Genomic DNA, 20,166 nt, shown 5'->3' with positions numbered 1-20,166 from the left:
GATAGGAACAGCAGTGGTAGTGGTGAAAATATAAATAATAGTTAACATGGATGAAATGTTTACTGTGTAATAGGCTCTGTTATGAATGCTTTACATATAAGCACTATAATGATTCCCAATACAAATTTGCCCATTATCTTGCTCAATGCATCTCTCCTCATTTGGAAGTCAACAAAGATTACAGAGCACATTTGAAAGGTTTTATGATTATTATATTCCACACTTCTTCCTCTACTTCTTTCTATTAGTTATTTTCTGGGATGAACCCTTTCCAATAAAAGAAAAATACTTGCCCGTATTTTCCGGCGTATATTTACTAGAACACAGTAATATTCTCTTATTACATGTTAAGCTACACTGTGTTCTAGTAAAAAGCCTGCTCAGATTGGCCAGAGTCAGAGAGGCGGTCTATTAAAAAAAGAACTGGTGTTGCCTCGGAAGTGGGGGGTAGTTTTATACAGCGAATATAGGCCTAAACCTATGTTTTAACTGTAAAATTAGGGAGTCGTCTTATACGCCGGAAAATACAGTATGTGCTTTTTTGTGTGAGATGGGGACATGATCATGGAAATAGTGCAAAAAATGTGAGATCCATTAATTTTATTGTAACACAATGAAGCTGATGAGATTTTCACAGCTGGGTTTATTTGGAAATAGAATGAGGAAACACTGCATAATCCTGCATTAAGTCTCTATCAGACAACGTTTATGATAACGAAAGCAAAACTGGATCTAGGAGCTATTTCAAGCCATGGAGATTAGCAAGTAATCACAGGCGCAAGTCCTAATTCAATTCTGGAGAAACAGGGAAAGACTTAAAGAATTTAAATGTAAAAAAGATTTTTTAAAAAGAGAAAATGTTGACCTCCACATGCATTGGTCACTATCAGCAAAATTCTACATTCACCTATGTATAGCTCCATCAGTGTACCTAACTAACTATAATAATCCTATATAATAAAAGGCTAATATGCAAATGGACCAAATGGAACCAGTGGCTATGATGTACATTGACCAACAGGGAGCAGATGCTCAATGCAAGAGCTGCCCTCTGGTGGTCAGTGTACTCCCACAGGGGAGCACTGCTCAGCCAGAAGCCTGGCTCATGGCTGGCAAGCACAGCAGGGGTAGCAGGGAGCCTTTTCCACCTCCAGGGCAGGGCTAATGGCAGTGCTAAGGATGTCTGACTTACGGTTTAGGCCCACTCCCCTAATCCATCAGTCGGACATCCCCCAAGGGCTCCTGGACTGTGAGAGGGTGCAGGCCAGGCTCAGGGATCCCCTGTCGTCGTCCCCCCTGCAGTGCATGAATGTCATGCATCAGGCCTCTAGTAAAAGTATAATATGCTAATTAGGCCATACAACCTTCTGGATGACCTTCCAGATGCAGCTGAGGTGGCAGGGGCTGAGGTAGAGAAGGCAGAGGGGGCAGAGGAAGCAGAGGAGGCAGTGGTGGCAGGGGCCGGGCCCCTTGTATGAATTTCTGCATCGGGCTTGTAGTTATTTTATAATTATCTCCTGATAAATCTACATTGGAAGGAAACAACTTGAAGTCAGGAACTGTCAATTTCATTTACTGACTCCACAGCAGTGCATCTGTCTAGGCAGCAACAGAATTTACTACCGTGTTTCCCCGAAAATAAGACATCCTCTGAAAATAAGACCTAGCGCAACTTTGGGAGAAAAAATTAATATAAGACACTGTCTTATTTTCAGGGTTCATCCTTGGGGAAACAGGGTAGTTCAATATTAGGAGCTCTCTGGAGTGGTTCCGAGTCTCAGTTTCATCATCTATAAAATGGGTTTAAAGTACCTACCCTATTGGGTTGTGATGAATGGAAGCTATAATATAGGAAACGCATTTCATTCAGTGTCTTGGACCCAGCACTCAACAAATGGCAATTATTATAAGATAGTAATAAACAAATCAATGCACAAATGTATGGTGCACTGAACTCCGATTGCCAGAAATCATAAAGAAAATGGACAACCTTGACCTTCAAAACTCTGTCCTCATATAACAAAGCATTCACTGCTGCTTTGGGGTGCTACAGAAAAAGCAAGGATGAACTCTGACACAGTTTCCCCAGGGGAATCTGTCCATAATTGACCTCAGAGATGACAGAGTTAATGTAAGACCCTTTCATAGTTACTGCCCTGCTGATGTCTACCAAATTATTTGTGCTTTCTGCCTCATCTTTTACCATTTCTAGTTATATTTAGTTATAATTTAAATATTAACACTTCCTCTTTGCAAATTACTTAAAGCACATAAATACATCTGTGACTTAAGCATAATTTTTAAATGTGCATTTGAACTGTGTTACTTTCTTTCCACAGTTCCCTGATAAGCAACAAAGAATGAATGAATGAGTGAACAAAAAGAAAGAAATTATGAAAGAAAGGAAGAAGGAAGGAAGGGCTTAGGCAGTTCATAAAACCAAAAGGATAACAATACCGCAACTCTGAAATACATAGTAATTAAATATAGGACAAGAAGAAAGAAAAGACTTTTGAGATTAGTATCATAAAGTAGAGATCGCATTATAGTGATATTTATGATAAACTGAAATTCATAGTACAAAAGAGGAGAAAGTGTACTTAATCACCTGATCAGACTATTTCACCTCATCATCACATTTTACAAATGAGGTAGCTGAGCTTTGACACATAAGATGATTCTGCCCGTCATGCAGATTTGCACTGTGGAGCATGGACCGACATCAGTATCACCTGGGAGTTTGCTAGAAACACAGAATCTCAGGCTCCAGATTGAGCATACAGAATCAGAATCTGAATTGTAACAAGATCTTCATGTGATTCATCGGTACATTAAAATTTGACAAGCATTAATAAAGGTAGCTTGTTGCCAGGAACTTCGTAAATTAGATAATTAAAACCGAATGATTTACTTTGTACAAATTATATGCTGATCTTTGAATTTGTTATAAAATGTAAATCCTTTGGCTCTGAATAACTGACCTATAAATCTTATACTCAGTATAAAACTGAGGCAATGGCTCTCTGAAGCCCTGAATGAATAATACATTGTGCTAATACACAGTGACCACTCAGCTACTGTTTCCTCATCTGTGAAATGGACAGAATAACAGAACCTAAACTCAGAGGATTATTAAGAAGACTAAGTTAAAACATGTAAAGTCCTTAGAACAATGCTGAACTAAGAGCAAGGTTTAACTGAGTGTTAATCACTATGATTATTATGATCTTCAATAAGGTTTGATATGATCGGTGCGCATGTCACTGCCCACCTGTTCTCACCTACTCCTGTTGCAGCGAAAGGCATTTGAGATATTATCCAGGATGAGGAATAAACATAGTTCCGCCCACAAAGAGAGCCAATAAAAGTCCTTCACTTGAAAGAAAGATAATAACCAACATTGTTGAATTATTTCATCAGCCGAGACCAGTTTGGCTCAATGGATAGAGCGTCGGCTTGGGGACTGAAGGATCCCGGGTTCGATTCCGGTCAAGGGCATGTACCTTGGTTGCGGGCATATCCCCAGTAGGGGGTGTGCAAGAGGCAGCTGATCGATGACTCTTTCTCATCGATGTTTCTAACTCTCTATCTCTCTCCCTTACTCTCTGTACAAAATCAATAAAATATATTAAAAAAAAAAAAAAAAGAATTATTTCATCAAATGGGGACTGACTTTTTGAGCAACTATGGACACACATGGAATTAATAAGTTTTAAGCAAAATATGTGAATAAAATTTACAATGTTGATTAATGAATCATTATCAATAATAAGTATTACTCTGTATAGCACTAAATATTGAATCTATAATTCAGGATTGTTTAAAGAACACTTAAAGAATGAACAAGAGTTAGAGTACTGAATATTCAATTCAATGCTCTGCAACATACACACAAGGGCCCAGACATACACACAAGGGCCCAGAATGAACCCAGAAGGGGGACTTGGGGTGTGTGGGGGGAAAGATCTCTGCACAGAACAAGACAACACTAGCATGATAAAGCACCAGCTTGCTCATCTACTTATTTCAAGCCTTGATCCAGGTAGAGTAAAGAGAGCCACAAAAAGCAAGCATTTAAACTCAAAACACGTGAAATAAAAAAACCAAGAGTTAAAACCACACTATAATTTGACTTTCTTACTTATTAGACTTAAACAATAGCTTTCAAGTACTCTGGAAAGCATAGCAGAGATGAGGCCTCGGGACAATGAATCAGACTATTGCTGGCACCTAGAGAGCGCCACGGCAGCCGTCTGGCTGGATTTACAGGACAGTGGAGATTATGCAGAGGAAGGTGCCACGGAAGCCAAGAGAGCCTAAAGCATAAGCTAAGAGGGACTGAGGGAGATGAGAGAAGAGACATTTCTGCCTCCTGCCAACCCTGCACAATATGGTTCCCAAATGGCTCCCCGAGTTTCCTGGGCAGAGAAGGCACGAGATCATGGCTGCCGCAGACTTCCCTCCACATTTCCTCTCCTCCCCTCTGGGGAAGTCTTGTATTATAATCATGTTAAGTACTTTTCTTAAGACACGCTAACAGTGACAAAATGAGTCTCCTATTCTCCTCACATATATAAGCATGACCACTCAACACAAATAGTTACAAACTGCCAACACTTAACACCATCTCTATCACTTATACCTAACACCAAATCTGCTCTATGATACCTGAAGGCAAGCAAGTTGCCATAATGAAAATGGAATATACAAAGGGATATGTGATAGGCTAAATAAAGGACTCTAAAAGGCACCCATGTCCTAATCCCTGGAACCTATGAATATATAACCTTACTTTTAAAAAGAAGTTCACAAATGTAAATAAGAAAGGATCTAGAGATATGGAGATAATCTTGAATAATCTTGGTGGGCTCCATCCAAGGGTCCTTATAAGAAGGAGACAGAAATTCAGAGAGAAGGGCACATGACAGAGGGAAAGCGAAGAGAACAGGCAATACAGAGCCATGAGTGAGAAACGAGGACAGCCCTAGAAGCTGGCAAAGGCAAGGGGTGAATTCTCCCCTAGCACCTATCAAAGGACCCAGTCCTGCTGACACCTTAATTTTAGCCACTCAGATAGATTTTGAATTTCTAAACTCCACAACTGTAAAATAATATACATGTTGTTCTCATCTGTTAGGTTTGTGGTAATTTGTTCATTTGTAATAAGAAACTAACCAAGAGTATAATTAATATATACTAATTATAAGTGAATAATTAGGAAATAGTTCTCTGTGATCTACAAATTACAAAGTATTTTATAGAAATATACGGTTTCAACAATCAAATACTAACTGCCCCATCAGAAGTTCTTATATTTCTTACACAAAGGCAACAATGTAAATTCCATAATAGTGCAATTATGCATACACTGATTTCAACTCTGAAGGCAGGAAAGATTTTTTTTAAATGATACTTAATACAAGAGATCCATAGTTTATTCCTGGATATCTCTGTGTCCCCTAATAGAAGACAGTTGTGAATACAATAAAAACTGCACTTAAGCCACTAACTTGTGGTAGCAACAGCAACTGTTACTCATCTGTGCTTGCTCACCCCTCTGCAGAGCACACTGCTCTGTACAATGTTGGCTGGTGTCCCATCAATGTTTGACGATTAAATAAATGAAAAATTAAATGACAGAAACTCAGCTCCTTAGCCAGGTTTTACTTTTAATTATTTAGATGGGTCTTTATTCCAAATTTACATAGAAGGTCCTGTTTCTAGATTAAAAAATAAATAAGATTACTTTGAAAAAATAGGATTTTTAAAAGTCCAAACGAATAAACAAAAGAAAATAGAAACAGACACATAGATATAGAGAAGAATCTGATGGTTGCCAAGGAAGAGAGTGTGGGAGGGATCAGAATTTTTAAAAGGCCATTAAAAATAAAACCAAAGGATCAAATCAATGATTTTGGTTAGGATGCAAAAGTTTGCAAAAAAATTTCAGGAACAAGGATAAAACAATAACTTTAAAAATATTACCTGCCATAGAAAGATATTGAAGAGATCTGGATACAAGCTTAAATGAATGAAATTCCAGAGAAATGAGCCCTCCAAGGGTGAACAGACATTAGTGGCTGCTATCATCATGTGGGCCTGAGTAATCAGAAGAGCTAGCCTGCTCTTGATAAAGAAACTTCACTGGAAAGGAGAAATTAGACAAACTTTTATCAGCCAGTCCTTGGCTGCTGTGGCAGATTGGAAAATAGGGAGACAGCCCTCACTGCCAGCCAATTCACCTCATAATATTTTTGCTCAGCAAGCACTGACTGGTGTGGAAGAAGCTAGCAACTGGGTGGAAAGCAGAGAAAGATCTTATTATTTCACATGCCTAGGTCCCAAACTTCTGCAGGGCCAGAAAATCAGATGGGAAATCCAGTCCTGCTTAGAGATAAGAAATCTGGCCTAATCCCTTTAGTCGCCCTGCAGGAGAAAGTGTAAGGCTTCTGTATTATTTTAAACACAATTTCAAAAGTAAGACCAGTGAAAAAGCAGAAAGGAGGCTAACAGACAAAAAATCACACATAAGTCAAACTGCTGAAAACCAAACTAAAAGGATCCTGGCAGTAAAATGACAGCTCTAAAGAGCTGAAAGAAAAAGAAAAAAAACACACACAAAAAAATCAACAACAACAACAACAACATAAAAAGTGACAACCTATATCCAAGGAAAATATTTCTAAAAAATAAAGGTGAGCCCAGCGGGTATGGCTCAGTGGTTGAGCATTAACCCATGCACCAATAGGTCACTGGTGTGATTACTGTCAGGGCACATGCCCAGATTGCAGGCTCTATCCCCAGCATGGGGTGTGCAGGAGGCAGTTGGCCGATGACTCTCTCTCCTCATGTTTCTCTCTCTCTCTCTCTCTCTCTCCCCCTTCCTCTCTGAAATCAATAAAAGCATATAAAATAATAATAATAATAATAAATAGGATAAACGTGAAAAAAGGGTGTTCCCAGACAAACTAAAGCTGAAAAAATTCATATTGCACTGCAAGAAATATTAAAAGAAGTTCTTCAGACTTAAGGGAAATAATCACAAAGAAAACTCAAGATCAGCAGAAGGAATAATCAGTGTGAGGTAAATATCGAGGGAAATATAAACAATATAGTTTTAAACTTCGTTAAGAGATAACTGACTATATGAAGAAAATAGAGCAATATATTGTGAGATTATAATATATGGAGAAGTAAAATATAACAATAATACAAAAAAAAGGAGGCGTAAAAGTTGTTACGGTAACATGACATTGTAAAGTTGTTAACGGTTTCATGACATTGTATAATAGTTACTCAAAGGTAAAGTGAGATGAATTAATTAGGCATATTATAATCTAGAATAACCACTTAAAAATAATACAAAATTGGTGAAACTAAATAGCAATAAGGGTACTAAAATGGGATATAAAAATAAACAAAAATTCCCCATAAAAACCATATTTCCAAATACAGAAATAAAGAATAGAAGAGGGAAATAGGGGGGAAAATAAAAGGATAACAGAATTAAGTCCAAGAATATACCATGTAATTATATTAAATGTAAGATGTATTCAACACTCAAATTAAATCTGAATTTTAAAAAAGACCCAACTCTATGTTTCTTATAAAAGATACTCTTTTAATATAAAGACATAGATTGACAGTAAAATGATGAAGAAGGTGTGCATTACAAACACTAGTGATAAGAAAACTAATGTGTCTATATAGATTTTTGTTTATTTTTATATCCCAGAAAAACTAAACTTTAAAAGTATCATAAGATATAAAGATCTATAATAAAATAATCAAGAAAGCCCAAAACTAGTTCTCTGCTTAGACTAAAAAGCTTGGTAAGTCTTTTTCCACATACAATTTCTGATGGTTTATGAACTCCTGTGGGGTGTTTTTGGACTCCTATACAAACCTATTTTCAAATTCACATTATTTTTAAATTTAATAATTCAATTTTCAAATGCATGACCCCCTCCATTTTTTAATTTTTTTTTTTTTTTAATTTACTTGATTCTTGCAAGTCATTTTACCTGAAATTTCACCTTCTGGTTGATATCAGACACGTGGAACTGCTTCAGGAAGCGCTCATCCTCACTCCAGAAGAGGCGGATGTCAGGGATGTCATAGAGGATCATGGCCAGTCTTTCTAATCCTAGGCCAAAGGCCCAGCCAATTTTATCTTGAGCGCCAGCTATGATTAGGAAACAAAATAAAACAATTGATTTTAAAATCATAAAGCTTCACAGGCACATACTACTTCCCGGTAACTAACCAGTAACACTGTAGAGAGCCTATGAGTGTCAAGGCACTGGGGTGGGGCTGTGGGAAGTCCAAGACAATGCCCAACCTTAGATTGCTCCTGCTCCCACATTCCTTACTGCTCTCATTGAGGCAGTTTGGATTCATACTGTCTCTAATATTGATTCATTTCTGAGTAGATTCTAAGCTCTTTTAAGTTCTGCTCCCTGTCTCTGACACATTATTTTTCTGTAATCCTTGTTTGCCCTGATTCAAACATAACTATGCTCAGGTTACAAAGCCCCTAAGTGGCTTACTAGACAGGCAAATGTGTTCAAAACATGCCATCGTGGTTCGTTAACATTCAGAAAATGTGTGTCAGACCTTCAAGAACTGATAACAGTAAAATACAACTCTTACTCACAGAGGAGCTACCTCAACAATACTCCGAGAGGCAGCAAGCCCAGGGGAAACACACATGTAGTATTACTTCCTCCAAAGGTGAAGTGTGCTGTTCAGATATGGCAAGGCCATGAACACTGAGACAGAGTAAGATAGGAGATTGAGACAGGCATTGCTGTAGGAAGGTGAGAGAGCAATTTGTAGTGCTGGAGAGGCTATGACAAGGGCCCACGAAAGGAATATAATTTCAACTGCACAACAAAGGATGAGCAGGATCCTAGGTAGGTGAGATGGCCTCAAGAACCCTGCCCTGTGTAAACCTCTCCCTGGAGTGTGGGAGAGACGGTGAATGAAATGGATTTCACTCCTATGTTGAGATTACTTTATATGAGAGCCCACCTTAGCAACCTAGGGAGATTCTCCTGCTGACGAGGAGCTGCCCTGAAGTGAGAAGACCACATGGCAGGACCTGAAGGAGGCTCCAAGGAACTGAGCAAGGAAATGGGAACCCCACTCCCATATCACAGGGAATTAATTATCCCAACAGCCTGAATGAACTCAGAAGAGGACCCTGAGCTCCACACGAAAACACAGCCCTGCTGACACCTTTATTTCAGCCTGTTGAGACACTCACTGAGCATGGAACCCAATCGATTTGTACCTGAACTCCTAATGCAAGGAAATTGTGGCATAACAAATGTGTGCTGTTTTAAACCACTAAGTATAAGACTGATTTTTTATTTTTTTATTTTACCCAGGAAAAGAAAACTAATACAGATCAAAATGTGGAGAAAGAGAAAGGACATTCCAGTCTGAAGGAACGTCATGGCTAGTGAAGGTAAAGGTGTAGCAGAGAAAGGGTTAGGATTGACTCTGGATATAAAGAGAGTGCAAGGTTGTGGCAGGTAGAACCCTGTGGAGAGGATCAGCTTCTGGCCAGGTGCCACCACCTTATAAACTAATCATTTACAAATAAAACAAGGACAGTGTATGAAAACAGAAGTCATAGAGAAGTGTGAGCATCATTGAATGATCTGTCTAAAAAATAAATGAATAAAAGCATTAAATGAGCTCGCAAAAGAAAGATACAGAAAGCGACTGGCTCAGTAGTAGGAGGGAAGGTGTGTGAAAGAAGAGCAAGTGGTTGGCTAATTTGCAGAGTGCCCCTGTGTGCTAAGTAGGAATGAACATTGAAATGAGGAGAAGGGGAGGGGATTTTTTAAAATTTTTATTTTATTGTTTAAAGCATTACAAATAGTAGTACGTATGTCTCCTTCCCCCCTCCCCCCATTTCCTCCTAGCTTCCCTTATGTTTCCTCAACCCACACCCCCATCCCATATTTAACCACAAGAACAACAGGGTCACAGGAATGTGTGCACAACTCCTGGCCAACTTCCGCTGCCTAGGAAAGCAGTTGAAGAGCAAGGCAAAATAAGTCAGAGTAATTTATACTGATACAAGAAAACCTTAACAAAAAAAAAAAAAAAAAAAAAGCTGGTGACTACATAAAGACATGAAAATTAACATAACCGTTATATACTGGTTTTTATCTATTAAAAGAATATTTTCTTTAAATGACATTGGCCAGTCCTGGATCCCACACGTCATTCATTGTGTGGTTCTAGTACCCTTGACATCTGGAAAATAACATAGTAATACATATAAAGATCTTTGAAAATGCTCATACTCTTTATTCTTATGATTTTACTCAGGAATTTATCCTAAGGAAATAATTCAAAGAAGGAAAAAGACAAATGAAGGAAGATGCTCAGAGCAGTGTTACTTGTAAGGGCAAATATATAAAAATAACCTAGGTGCCCCAAATTAGGGAATGCCTTAAAAATCATAGTACTTTTAAAGTAGCCATTTAAAAAATCAGTTCTATGAATAAATGTTTATTAAATTTATTAAATAAGAAATTAGTCAAAATTATGAAAAAATTAATATGCACTTTAATACTAATGTTTAATATAGGTACAAATGAGAATGGCAATGTAAAAAAATAAAAAAACAAAATGTGATGTTCAAGGGTTATAATAATTTTAAAACAACTTTAAAGCATTTCTTTTTATAATTGTTAGTCTTTTCAAATAAAAAATAATAAAGATAGGTGGCAATGTTAACATTGCTTTGTGAATTTGGCTTTTTCCTCAATTATAAAATCTTTTAGATCTTACACAATTTTTAGGTAAAATCATTTAGAGCCCAATATCTGTAACTTAATGAGTAGTATATTTAGGATATTTTATTTTATTTTATATTTAGCCATTTTTTAGTATCTTAGCTTTTTTGCTCAATCCATCAATTATTCTAACTTGCTTTTCAATCCCTGAAAGTTTTCCTAAAACAAGAACAAAAATAACAAAGAGCCTTTGCTATTCTTTTAGGAAATAGGTAAGAAAAAGAGCAACAATCTTATTTTCAAAATGGGTAAAGAGGGGAAGGTGCAAGGTAGAAGAAAGTATAGGGGGGACAAATGGTGATGAAAGGAAACTTGACTTGGGCAGTGAACACATAATACAATATGCAGATGGTGTATTATACAATTGTACACCTATACAATTTTATTAACCAATGTCACCCCAATAAATTCAATAAAAAAGAAATAAATGTGCAAATAATATTAAGACAATCACAGAAAATGAAAGAAAAATCCTTAAGCAAATCAAAAGCTTAAAAAAATTGCAAGACAAAAATGTACCAAGTTATCATATTTTACTTAGCAGACTGGCAAAAATAAAAATATCTGAGAGCAAAGCCAAGTAAAAACAAGTACTCTCATACACTGCTGGCGGGTTCAGTAGGCACCAAAATTAAAGATACACGCACCAGCTTGTTATTTTAATGTACCTTATTTATGAGAAATTGTGAATGTATAAGGCTATTTATTGGATTATTGTTTATAATAGCAAAAGACTGTAAGCAACTCAAATGTCCGCCAACAGGAAATTAAACAAATTATGCTATGTCTATTCAGTGGAATCCTACCTAATAAAAGAGTAATATGCAAATTAACCATCACTCTACTCCACAAGCCATGCCCACCAGCCAATCAGAGTGACTATGCAAATAAACCCAAGCAAGATGGCTACAGCCAGAGAGCAGGAGGAAGGCCTATCCCAGGCAACAGAAGAAGCCAAGCTTTCTGCCTGCCCTTGTCAGCCTAAGCCTCCACTCAAGGGTAAAAAAATTCAATTATAGAAGGTAAAAAAATACAAACAGAAACTGCTGCTGCCATAGAGCGAGCTGCAGGCTTGGCTCCACTCTAGGCTACAAAGTTTCAATTGTAGAAGGTAAATAAATTCCAGATACCAGGGCCTCAGCGTGGGTCTCTGGGGAGCGTGGCCAGCCTGCAAACCACCACAGGTCCCTTGCTCAGGCCGCCCCACACCCCAAGGGAACCCCCACCCTGATCCAGGACACCTTTCCAGCTGGCCCCCACCCATGCACCAGACCTCTATCATATCTAATAAAAGAGTAATATGCAGATTGACCTACACTCAAACACACAATATGGCTGCCCCCATGTGGTCAAAGATCCTGCCCCTATGTGGACACAAGATGGCCAGCAGGGGAGGACAGTTGGGAGGAACCAGGCCTGCAAGGGAAGACAGTTGAAGGGAAACTGCCCAACACTGCAGGGAAGGGCAGTTTGTGGAGACCAGGCCCGCAGAGGAGGGAAGTTGGGGGCAAATGGGCTGGCAGGGGAGCAGTTAGACATCAATCAGGCTGGCATGGGAGTGGTTAGGGGCTGATCATGCTGGCAGGCAGAAGCAGTTAGGGGCAATCAGGAAGGCAGGCAGGCAAGCAGTTGGAAGCCAGCAATCCTAGATTGTGAGAGGGATATCCAACTGCATAGTGGGATCGGGTCTAAACGGGCAGTTGGGTATGCCTAGAGGGGTCCCAAATTGGAGAGGGTACAGGCTGGGCTGAGGGACAACTCCCTCCACCCCGTGCACAAATTTCATGCACCAGTCCTCTAGTCCTATATAATAAAGAGGTAATATGCAAATTGACCATCATTCTAGCACACACAAGATGGTCACCGCCCCCCCCCCCCCATGTAGACTCAAGATGGCCAGCAGGGGAGGGCAGTTGGGGGTGTCCAGGCCAGCAGGGAAGGGAAGTTGGGGGGGAGGGGGGGAGACCAGGCCTGCAGGGAAGGGCAGTTAGGGGCAAACAGGCTGGCAGGGAGAAGTTAGGTATCAATCAGGCTGGCAAGGATTGGTTAGGGGGTGATCAGGGTGGCAGGAAGAAGCAATTAGGGACAATCAGGAAGGCAGGCAGGCAAGCAGTTGGGATCCAGCAGTCCTGGATTGTGAGAGGGATGTCTGACTGCTTATTTAGGCCCAATCCTATTGGGATCAGGCCTAAACCGGCAGTCAGACATCCTTGAGAGAGGGTGCAGGCTGGGCTGAGGGACATACACCTCCGTGCACGAATTTCGTGCACTGGGCCTCTAGTTATTATTATAATAGGTAGTGACAGGTTTCAAAACTAAAAGCAGCAGCCTTGATGGATGGCTCAGTTGGCTGGAGCATCTATCATCTTTACATCAAAAGATTGTGGGTTCAATCCTTGTACAGGAGGCAACCAATTGATATTTTTCTCTCACATGGATATATCTCTCTCTCTCTCTAAAATCAATTGAAAGATATCCTTGGGTAAAGATTAAAAGGCAACACAGCCGAAACCGGTTTGGCTCAGCGGAAGAGCGTCGGTCTGCGGACTGAAAGGCCTGGGTTCGATTTTGGTCAAGGGCATGTACATTGGTTGCGGGCACATCCCTGGTCCGGGATGTGCAAGAGGCAGCCGGTCGATGTTTCTCTTTCATCGACATTTCTAGCTCTCTATCTCTCTCCCTTCCTCTCTGTAAAAAATCAATAAAATATATTTAAAAAAAAAAAAGACAACACAAAATAAAGAAAAAAATTAAAGCAGCAGCTATCAGGGTTTTTTGTTGTTTGTTTTAAATTTGGAGTTGGGTGTGAGAGAACTGGGCAATGAAGGACAATAGGGAGACTTTACACTATATGCCTTTTTAAATGAAGAGTGATAAGAAGTACTTCAGATAATAGAAATGTTAATGGCTAGATAAAATATGATATGTTTTTGTTTATTTTTAAGAGGTTATAAAAAGTACAAATTACTCCTCTTTTGTCACACTGGTATCAAACTTTCAGAAAAATCATATGATTACTAAAAATTGATCTGCCTGTCTTCCTTACAGCCTGAATTAGTTTCTTTCTTTCTGTAAGTGCTAATACATTTCTAAGCCTGGAAAATCAGCATTACATCTGTGGGAGTTGGGGGGGGGGGGGGGGAGGGAGGGAAACACCCTCAAATTCCTTAATGCCCTTCCTCTTGAATCTCAGTGGGAGAAAGTGCGACTTCTGAGATTATGAGAAAAAACTATACAACTAAGATAAATGGAAACAGTATTCAGCTATAAGTTGCAGATAGATTGGAAAGCACGGATCTTTAGTGAAGAACTTAAAAAATTCCAACAAATCACTGATAATCTTGTCACATATAAATATGCACATGGCACTGCTCCACAACATAATTCTTCTCACATGCAGATGAGCCTTTTTCAAACATAGACCATATTCTTGGGACACAAAACAAATCTCAAAATATTTTACAGGATTAAAATTTACAAGAACTATCCTATGTCCAAAGTGAAAATAAATCAGAAATCAACAGTATAAAAAAAATCTAGAAAATCCCCTAAATAAATTGAAAAATTAAACAGCATACTTTTAAATAACCCATAAATCAAAGATGAAATCACAAGAAAATCATAAAATACATTGAAATGAATAAAAAACACATAATATGTTTGTAATGTATCTAAAGTTGTGATTCAAAAGAAACCTATAGTACTAGATGCTTATATTTTTTAAAAAGGTCTCAAAGATACTATCTTATGAAACTAGAAAAATATAAGAACTAAGAAAAACAAAGGGGGAAAATAGCATTGATAAAACAAAAAGCAGAAAAAAAAAACACAATAGAGAAAATGGATAAAAACTACAACAGGTTTTTTGAAAACATCAATTAAGTGGATAAACTTCTAGCCAGACTAGTAACAAAAACAAACAAAGAAACAGAAAAGATAAATTATCCAAGTCAGGAATAAAGACAGAGATTCTAGAAACATTAGAAGGATAATAAGAGAATATTACGAATAAACCTGATGCCAACTATATCAACAACCTATATGAAATAGACAAATTTGAAACAAACTATCAAATCTTATTACAAAAAAATAGATATCCTATATCAATCAAATATATTTAATATGCAGTTAAAAAACTTTCTTACAAAGAAAACTCGAATCCCAGATGGCTTTACTGGTGAATTCTATTACAATGTTAAAAAAGAAATAGTACTAATTCTACAAAACTCTTTTAGAAAAAAGAAAAAAAAGAAAGAAAAAAAAAAATATATATATATATATATGGCTAGCATTACCCTTATATCAAAACCAGATAAAGATATTAAGAGAACTCTTCAAACCAATGTATGTCATGAACATACAAGCCAAAAAAAAAACCCTACAAAACAAACTTTAACAAAATATCAACATATTGAATCCAGTAATACATGACAGGACACTACATCATAACTGGATTTATCCCAAGAATGCAAGGTTAGGTCACATGTGAAAACCCAATCAATAATTGATTACATAAGCAGGTTAAAAAAGAAAACACATGATCATCTCAATAGATACAGAAAAAGCAAACGACAAAATTCAACATCCATTCGTGATAAAAACTTAGCAAATGAGCAACATAGGGAACTTCTCCAATCTAATAAAAGATACAATAAAAAACCAACAGCTAATATTATACTCAATGCTGACAGACTTGCTTTGCCCTCAGGGTCAGGTTGAAGACAAGGATGTCTACTCTCACTGTTTATTTCTATTCCTATTTCTATTTCTATTAACCTGAATTTCAAGCCTTTGAAAAAAAGCCAAAACAAAAACAGGTTAACAGATTGGAAAGGAAAAGGTAAAACTATATGTGAAGGTAGTATGGCTGTATATATAGAAATTCCTAAATAATATATTTCAAAGATAACTATCAATAATACGTGAGTTTAGGAAGATCACACTATAGAAAAATCCACTGTATGCGTGGGGGCCTAAGTGCCTCTAAATGTCAGGAGAGACAGGCCCAGACCTCTTCTGAAAATAGGAAACCCACTCAACCTGAGAGGATACAATGCTAAGCCAGTGAGGGGGGCCATTCCATCAAGTACATGAAATCCTAACCACCTTGTGCAAAGTTCAACAACTTGCCTTTCACTAGGAACCAGGAGCAGCTGGCCTCCAGCTTTCTACCATTGTTTACAACCTTTGATTATCACAATAGTTCTTATCAGAAAACCTGCTGTGACAATCACTTACTATGGAGGGTTGCAATAAAGGGTATGGCATCAAATTCTGCCTTTGAATACTTTGGCTTGGTCTTATCTAGAGTTGCTTCTTCTGAACTGCACCAGGGCATTGTGCCGGGCTCCCTGTCAAGGGTGCTAATCACAGGTGACACAGGCTTCCCTCTGAGGCTTAGGAGATACACTGAAATCAGATCTAAGAATACGCCTAAGAAACTGGGAAAACAAAAGGCTTATTTCCCTTAAACAACTGGATTGCTTTTCATTTTAAGGGTATCCTGGTTACATAATTGATCATAATTCTCTCTTCACTTCGAGCCCTTGGAAGCTTACAGCCAACCATGCAGGTCACCTCTACAACTATACAAGTGTTCAGAGTACATTTCTCTGTGTGACTCTTGTCCCAGTTTTATTTCATTCTTATTTCCTCTTTGTCCTGATTATCTCAACAATTTATTTTATCCTCTGGCACACACTTTTATATGGCACTTCAAATTCTTTATGGAAGAAAGTGATCCATAAATAACTAGACACTTAAAGATAGTGTCAGCCGGGCAGGTCTAATTTTCAGGTCTTTGGCACTCCTCAGCTGTAATTTGTTGCTAGGTGCTCACAAGCTGACAGGGTTTTAGGCAGTATTTCCCCCCCAAATTGCAATACTACAGAGTCCAGTAAACTCAAGTCTACAGGGGAAAAAATTGACTCTAAAGAAACATCTCAATTAAACAGAATATTAGGGATGGGTAGCAATGAGATATTCTTACTAGGCAATGTGCCCTGACTGGGAATTGAACTGTGAACGCCTGGTTCATATATCAACACCCAACCACTGAGCCACAATGGCTGGGCGATAGGGCTTATATTCAGCAATGGTGTTGAACAAAAGCTTCCACTTCCCTTGACCATTACGTACAATGAGAGCCACATAAGAACAAAAGCCCCACAGTATCCCACTGCAACAGGGCAAGCCCAGACTCAGGCCGAGAAAGGCCAGCACAGCTGCATAAATTCTGATTTCTTCTCTTTCTACCATTGACTTAGTCGTTGATCCTTTGCTTTCCCGCTACAATTCTTGAACTGTTTCCTCAGAGACTTGCCACTGGATAATTGACTTTTCAAGCTGTGCCCGAAGATCGATCTTCTGTCTGAAGAATTTCTCTTGTTTTTATATATCCCTGGTTCCACACACTTCTGTCAATAAGTCCTTCACACAATCTAAAGGCATCTCTTCTAAAGGAACCTTTCCATGATATGGAATAGACGGTGAACCAGATTCTACAAATCATGAAAACAGTGTCCTTAATGCAGACGAGGTAGACTGCATTCTAATCAGCTCCAACAAAAACGCTTTACACCCTTCTTAAAAAAATCTCATTCTGGACCATCCCCTCCTTTTCCCTGGATTCCAAAATTCAGTTTTCTACACTCTAATAAGGAGACAAGAGTCTCTGGTGCATACATTAATCAATATTACTTGAAGCAATTCCTAAATGGTCTTGTCCACTGAGACTCTTCCTCATAGATGTCTCCAGTTTCCCTTCGGGATCTATGCCCTAGGAATTGGCACTCTTCTGCTTCTTTTAATTTTTTTTTTTTTTTTCACAGGCAGGGAGAGGTAGAGAGAGATAGAAACATCACTGATGAGAGAATTATCAATAGGCTGCCTCCTGCAGGCCCCACACTGGCGATTGAGCCTGCAACCCAGGCACATGCCATGACTGGGAATCGAACTGTGACCTCCTGGTTCAAAGGTTAGTGCTCAGTCACTGAGCAACACCAGCTGGATGCATCCTTCTGCTTCTTGAACTTTAATCTAGGTGTGGAAGATGTGTACACCTGGGGTCTAAGTACTGATGGCAGCAGAGCCAGAAATTAGGATCTTAATAAGGTTGTGAACACCCTAAAATAACCAGGCAAAGTGGATCAAGAATCATACGGGGAATTTCAGAAAAACTAAATCAAATGTTAGAGAGATTCATCCCCAAAGTATAGAAAGACTAACATACCAACAAGCATTTCCAATAGAGAAGTATGACTTCAACTCTTATCAGAGCAAGAAAATGACTCTAACAAGATAGCCATGTAACACATTTCAGTTATTTCTTTGATAGGTCTAACAATGAGGGAGTACAGTCATCAGGCCTACATGCAATAATAGATGTCTCTACATGCAGAGTTAGTATTACCACCTCAGTCAGGAGGGTAGTAACACAGCTATGCCTAGTAATAAACTTTCTTAAGGAGGAGAACTGATAAGCATTTGTCTTGGCCAAGTGCACAAGAAATCAATGATGCCAACAATGATGCCAACAAGGTAGAGGCATGTGATGGCCACTATGGGTCACCGATCAATAGAATAACTCTAAACTCGCCATGGAAAGTACCCTAAAGGAGAAACAGCAATGTCCAGTGTTAGAGCCTTGATATCATGGGTTGAGAATTTCTGATGCTGATTTTGCCTTCATTGTATCATTGACTCTTATAAGTTCTAACAGGCTCACATGCTATGCTCACTTTACATTTACTGAACACAAAAAGATACAATCTACAGAAGAGTGAGGATACTCTATATGAATACAGATATTCTCTTATGTATTAATAACACAGTTATCAAATTCATGATACTTCACATCAATGTAATAATCTTATCTAATGGGTAGTTAATATTTAAATGTTGTGATTGTTCCAATAATGCCCCGGTAGCATATTTCCCCTTCAGTAGTGGGTCCAGTCTAGGATTACATTTTGCATTTAGATATAATGTCTCTTCCATCTCCGTTAATCTGGAGCAGCTCCTTAGCCTTTCTTGGTCTTGTAAGACATTAACAATTTACACAATCCTGACTATTACTTTACAGAATGCTCCTCAATTTGATAATATTTCTTCAAGATTAGATTTAGGTTCTAGAATCCAACTGGAAAGGTGGCACCACAAAAGTAATATGGTTTTCTTTTCCCCTCCTCTAGGCGTCACATCTGGAGACACATGCACCAAGGGTTCCAAAAACAATCCTTATGTCAGTTATTTCTTGCTGCATACACCTCTCCGAAACTCTGTGGTTTTAAGACAAATATTCATTTAACTCAATAAAATTGGGACTCTGACCTTAATTGGATTTACACATGCATGTATGGTCAGCTGCATTCAGAGGTCTGGTGTTGGTTGCCTGTTTTGGCTGGACACTTTGGTTCTCTCTCATCAACAAGCTAATTCAGACTTATGCACATGGTGGTGGTAAGAATCTAATTGCACTAAGAAGACAAGTTTGAATATGCAAAGCTTTCAAGCTTCTGCATGCAACAAATTTACCACTATCCTTATTGGACAAAGCAAACAAATCATTTGGTAAAGTTAAATTTAACATGTAGAGAAAAAATGAATGGTAATGTTAGAATTGGTGGCTATTTTTAAACCTACCACCATCATGGAAAACTGATATTATCACCCAGTGCTACTTCTGCCCTCCCCCCATTTCTTTCTCTCTTCCACCCCCTTTATCCCTGAAATCAAGAAAAATATATGTAGTTTTTTGTTTGTTTTGTTTTAAAGAATTGCCTAGTGATCAATGTTTCATTTCCATACAAGGTTCTCAAGCTGGCCATTTCCATGTTCAGTATAACAGCTCATGGATGGCATCAAGGAGCCTGTTTTTTCCTCTCTTTTTGCTCTATCATCCTTAGTTTAGTTTTCATCCTTATTATAGTGACTTTATAACTGGAAATGGCCTACCCACCCACTGTCATCACATTACAGGCAAGAGGAAGGAAGGAATGGTTCTAGTGGTTCGCATGCCTGTGCTTTCATAGGGAAACAAAAACTATCCCAAAGGCTCCCAAACTTCCCCTTACATTTCACTGCACAGAACTGTGTCTCTTGGCTGCTCCTACATGCAAGGGAAATGGGGCTGGGAATGGCATTGGGTTAGTCTAACAACTAATAAATGACAGATCTAGAATATGAGCCACATGTAGCTCTAGAGTTCATGTTCTCAAGGAATGTCCACCTTAAGGTAGACTGAACAAGGATGCTTTGGAAGAATCAGGCGAGTATGGTCTACATGACATGTGGGGTTTAAAAAGGTAAAGATCTTCCAACAAGGGAGAAAAGTAAAAGCAAACATGGT

The 20,166-nt window shown here is 38.5% G+C and overlaps 1 protein-coding gene across 1 annotated transcript in view; it reads right to left on the bottom strand.

Annotated features, from left to right (window-relative positions):
* Window positions 1-20,166, bottom strand: part of FARS2 (phenylalanyl-tRNA synthetase 2, mitochondrial) — a 481,250-nt gene that overhangs the window by 226,351 nt on the left and 234,733 nt on the right. The window contains exon 5 of the mRNA XM_084873142.1: window positions 8,025-8,185. Coding sequence (XP_084729268.1) covers window positions 8,025-8,185 — 161 coding nt within the window. The remainder of the gene's footprint in view (window positions 1-8,024; window positions 8,186-20,166) is intronic.

The sequence above is a fragment of the Pipistrellus hanaki genome, assembly GCF_964339955.1.
Source record: "Pipistrellus hanaki genome assembly, chromosome: 2".
Taxonomy (NCBI): Eukaryota; Metazoa; Chordata; class Mammalia; order Chiroptera; family Vespertilionidae; genus Pipistrellus; species Pipistrellus hanaki.
Note: the sequence above shows the minus strand (reverse complement) of the source record. Positions and strands in the feature narration are given on the sequence as shown.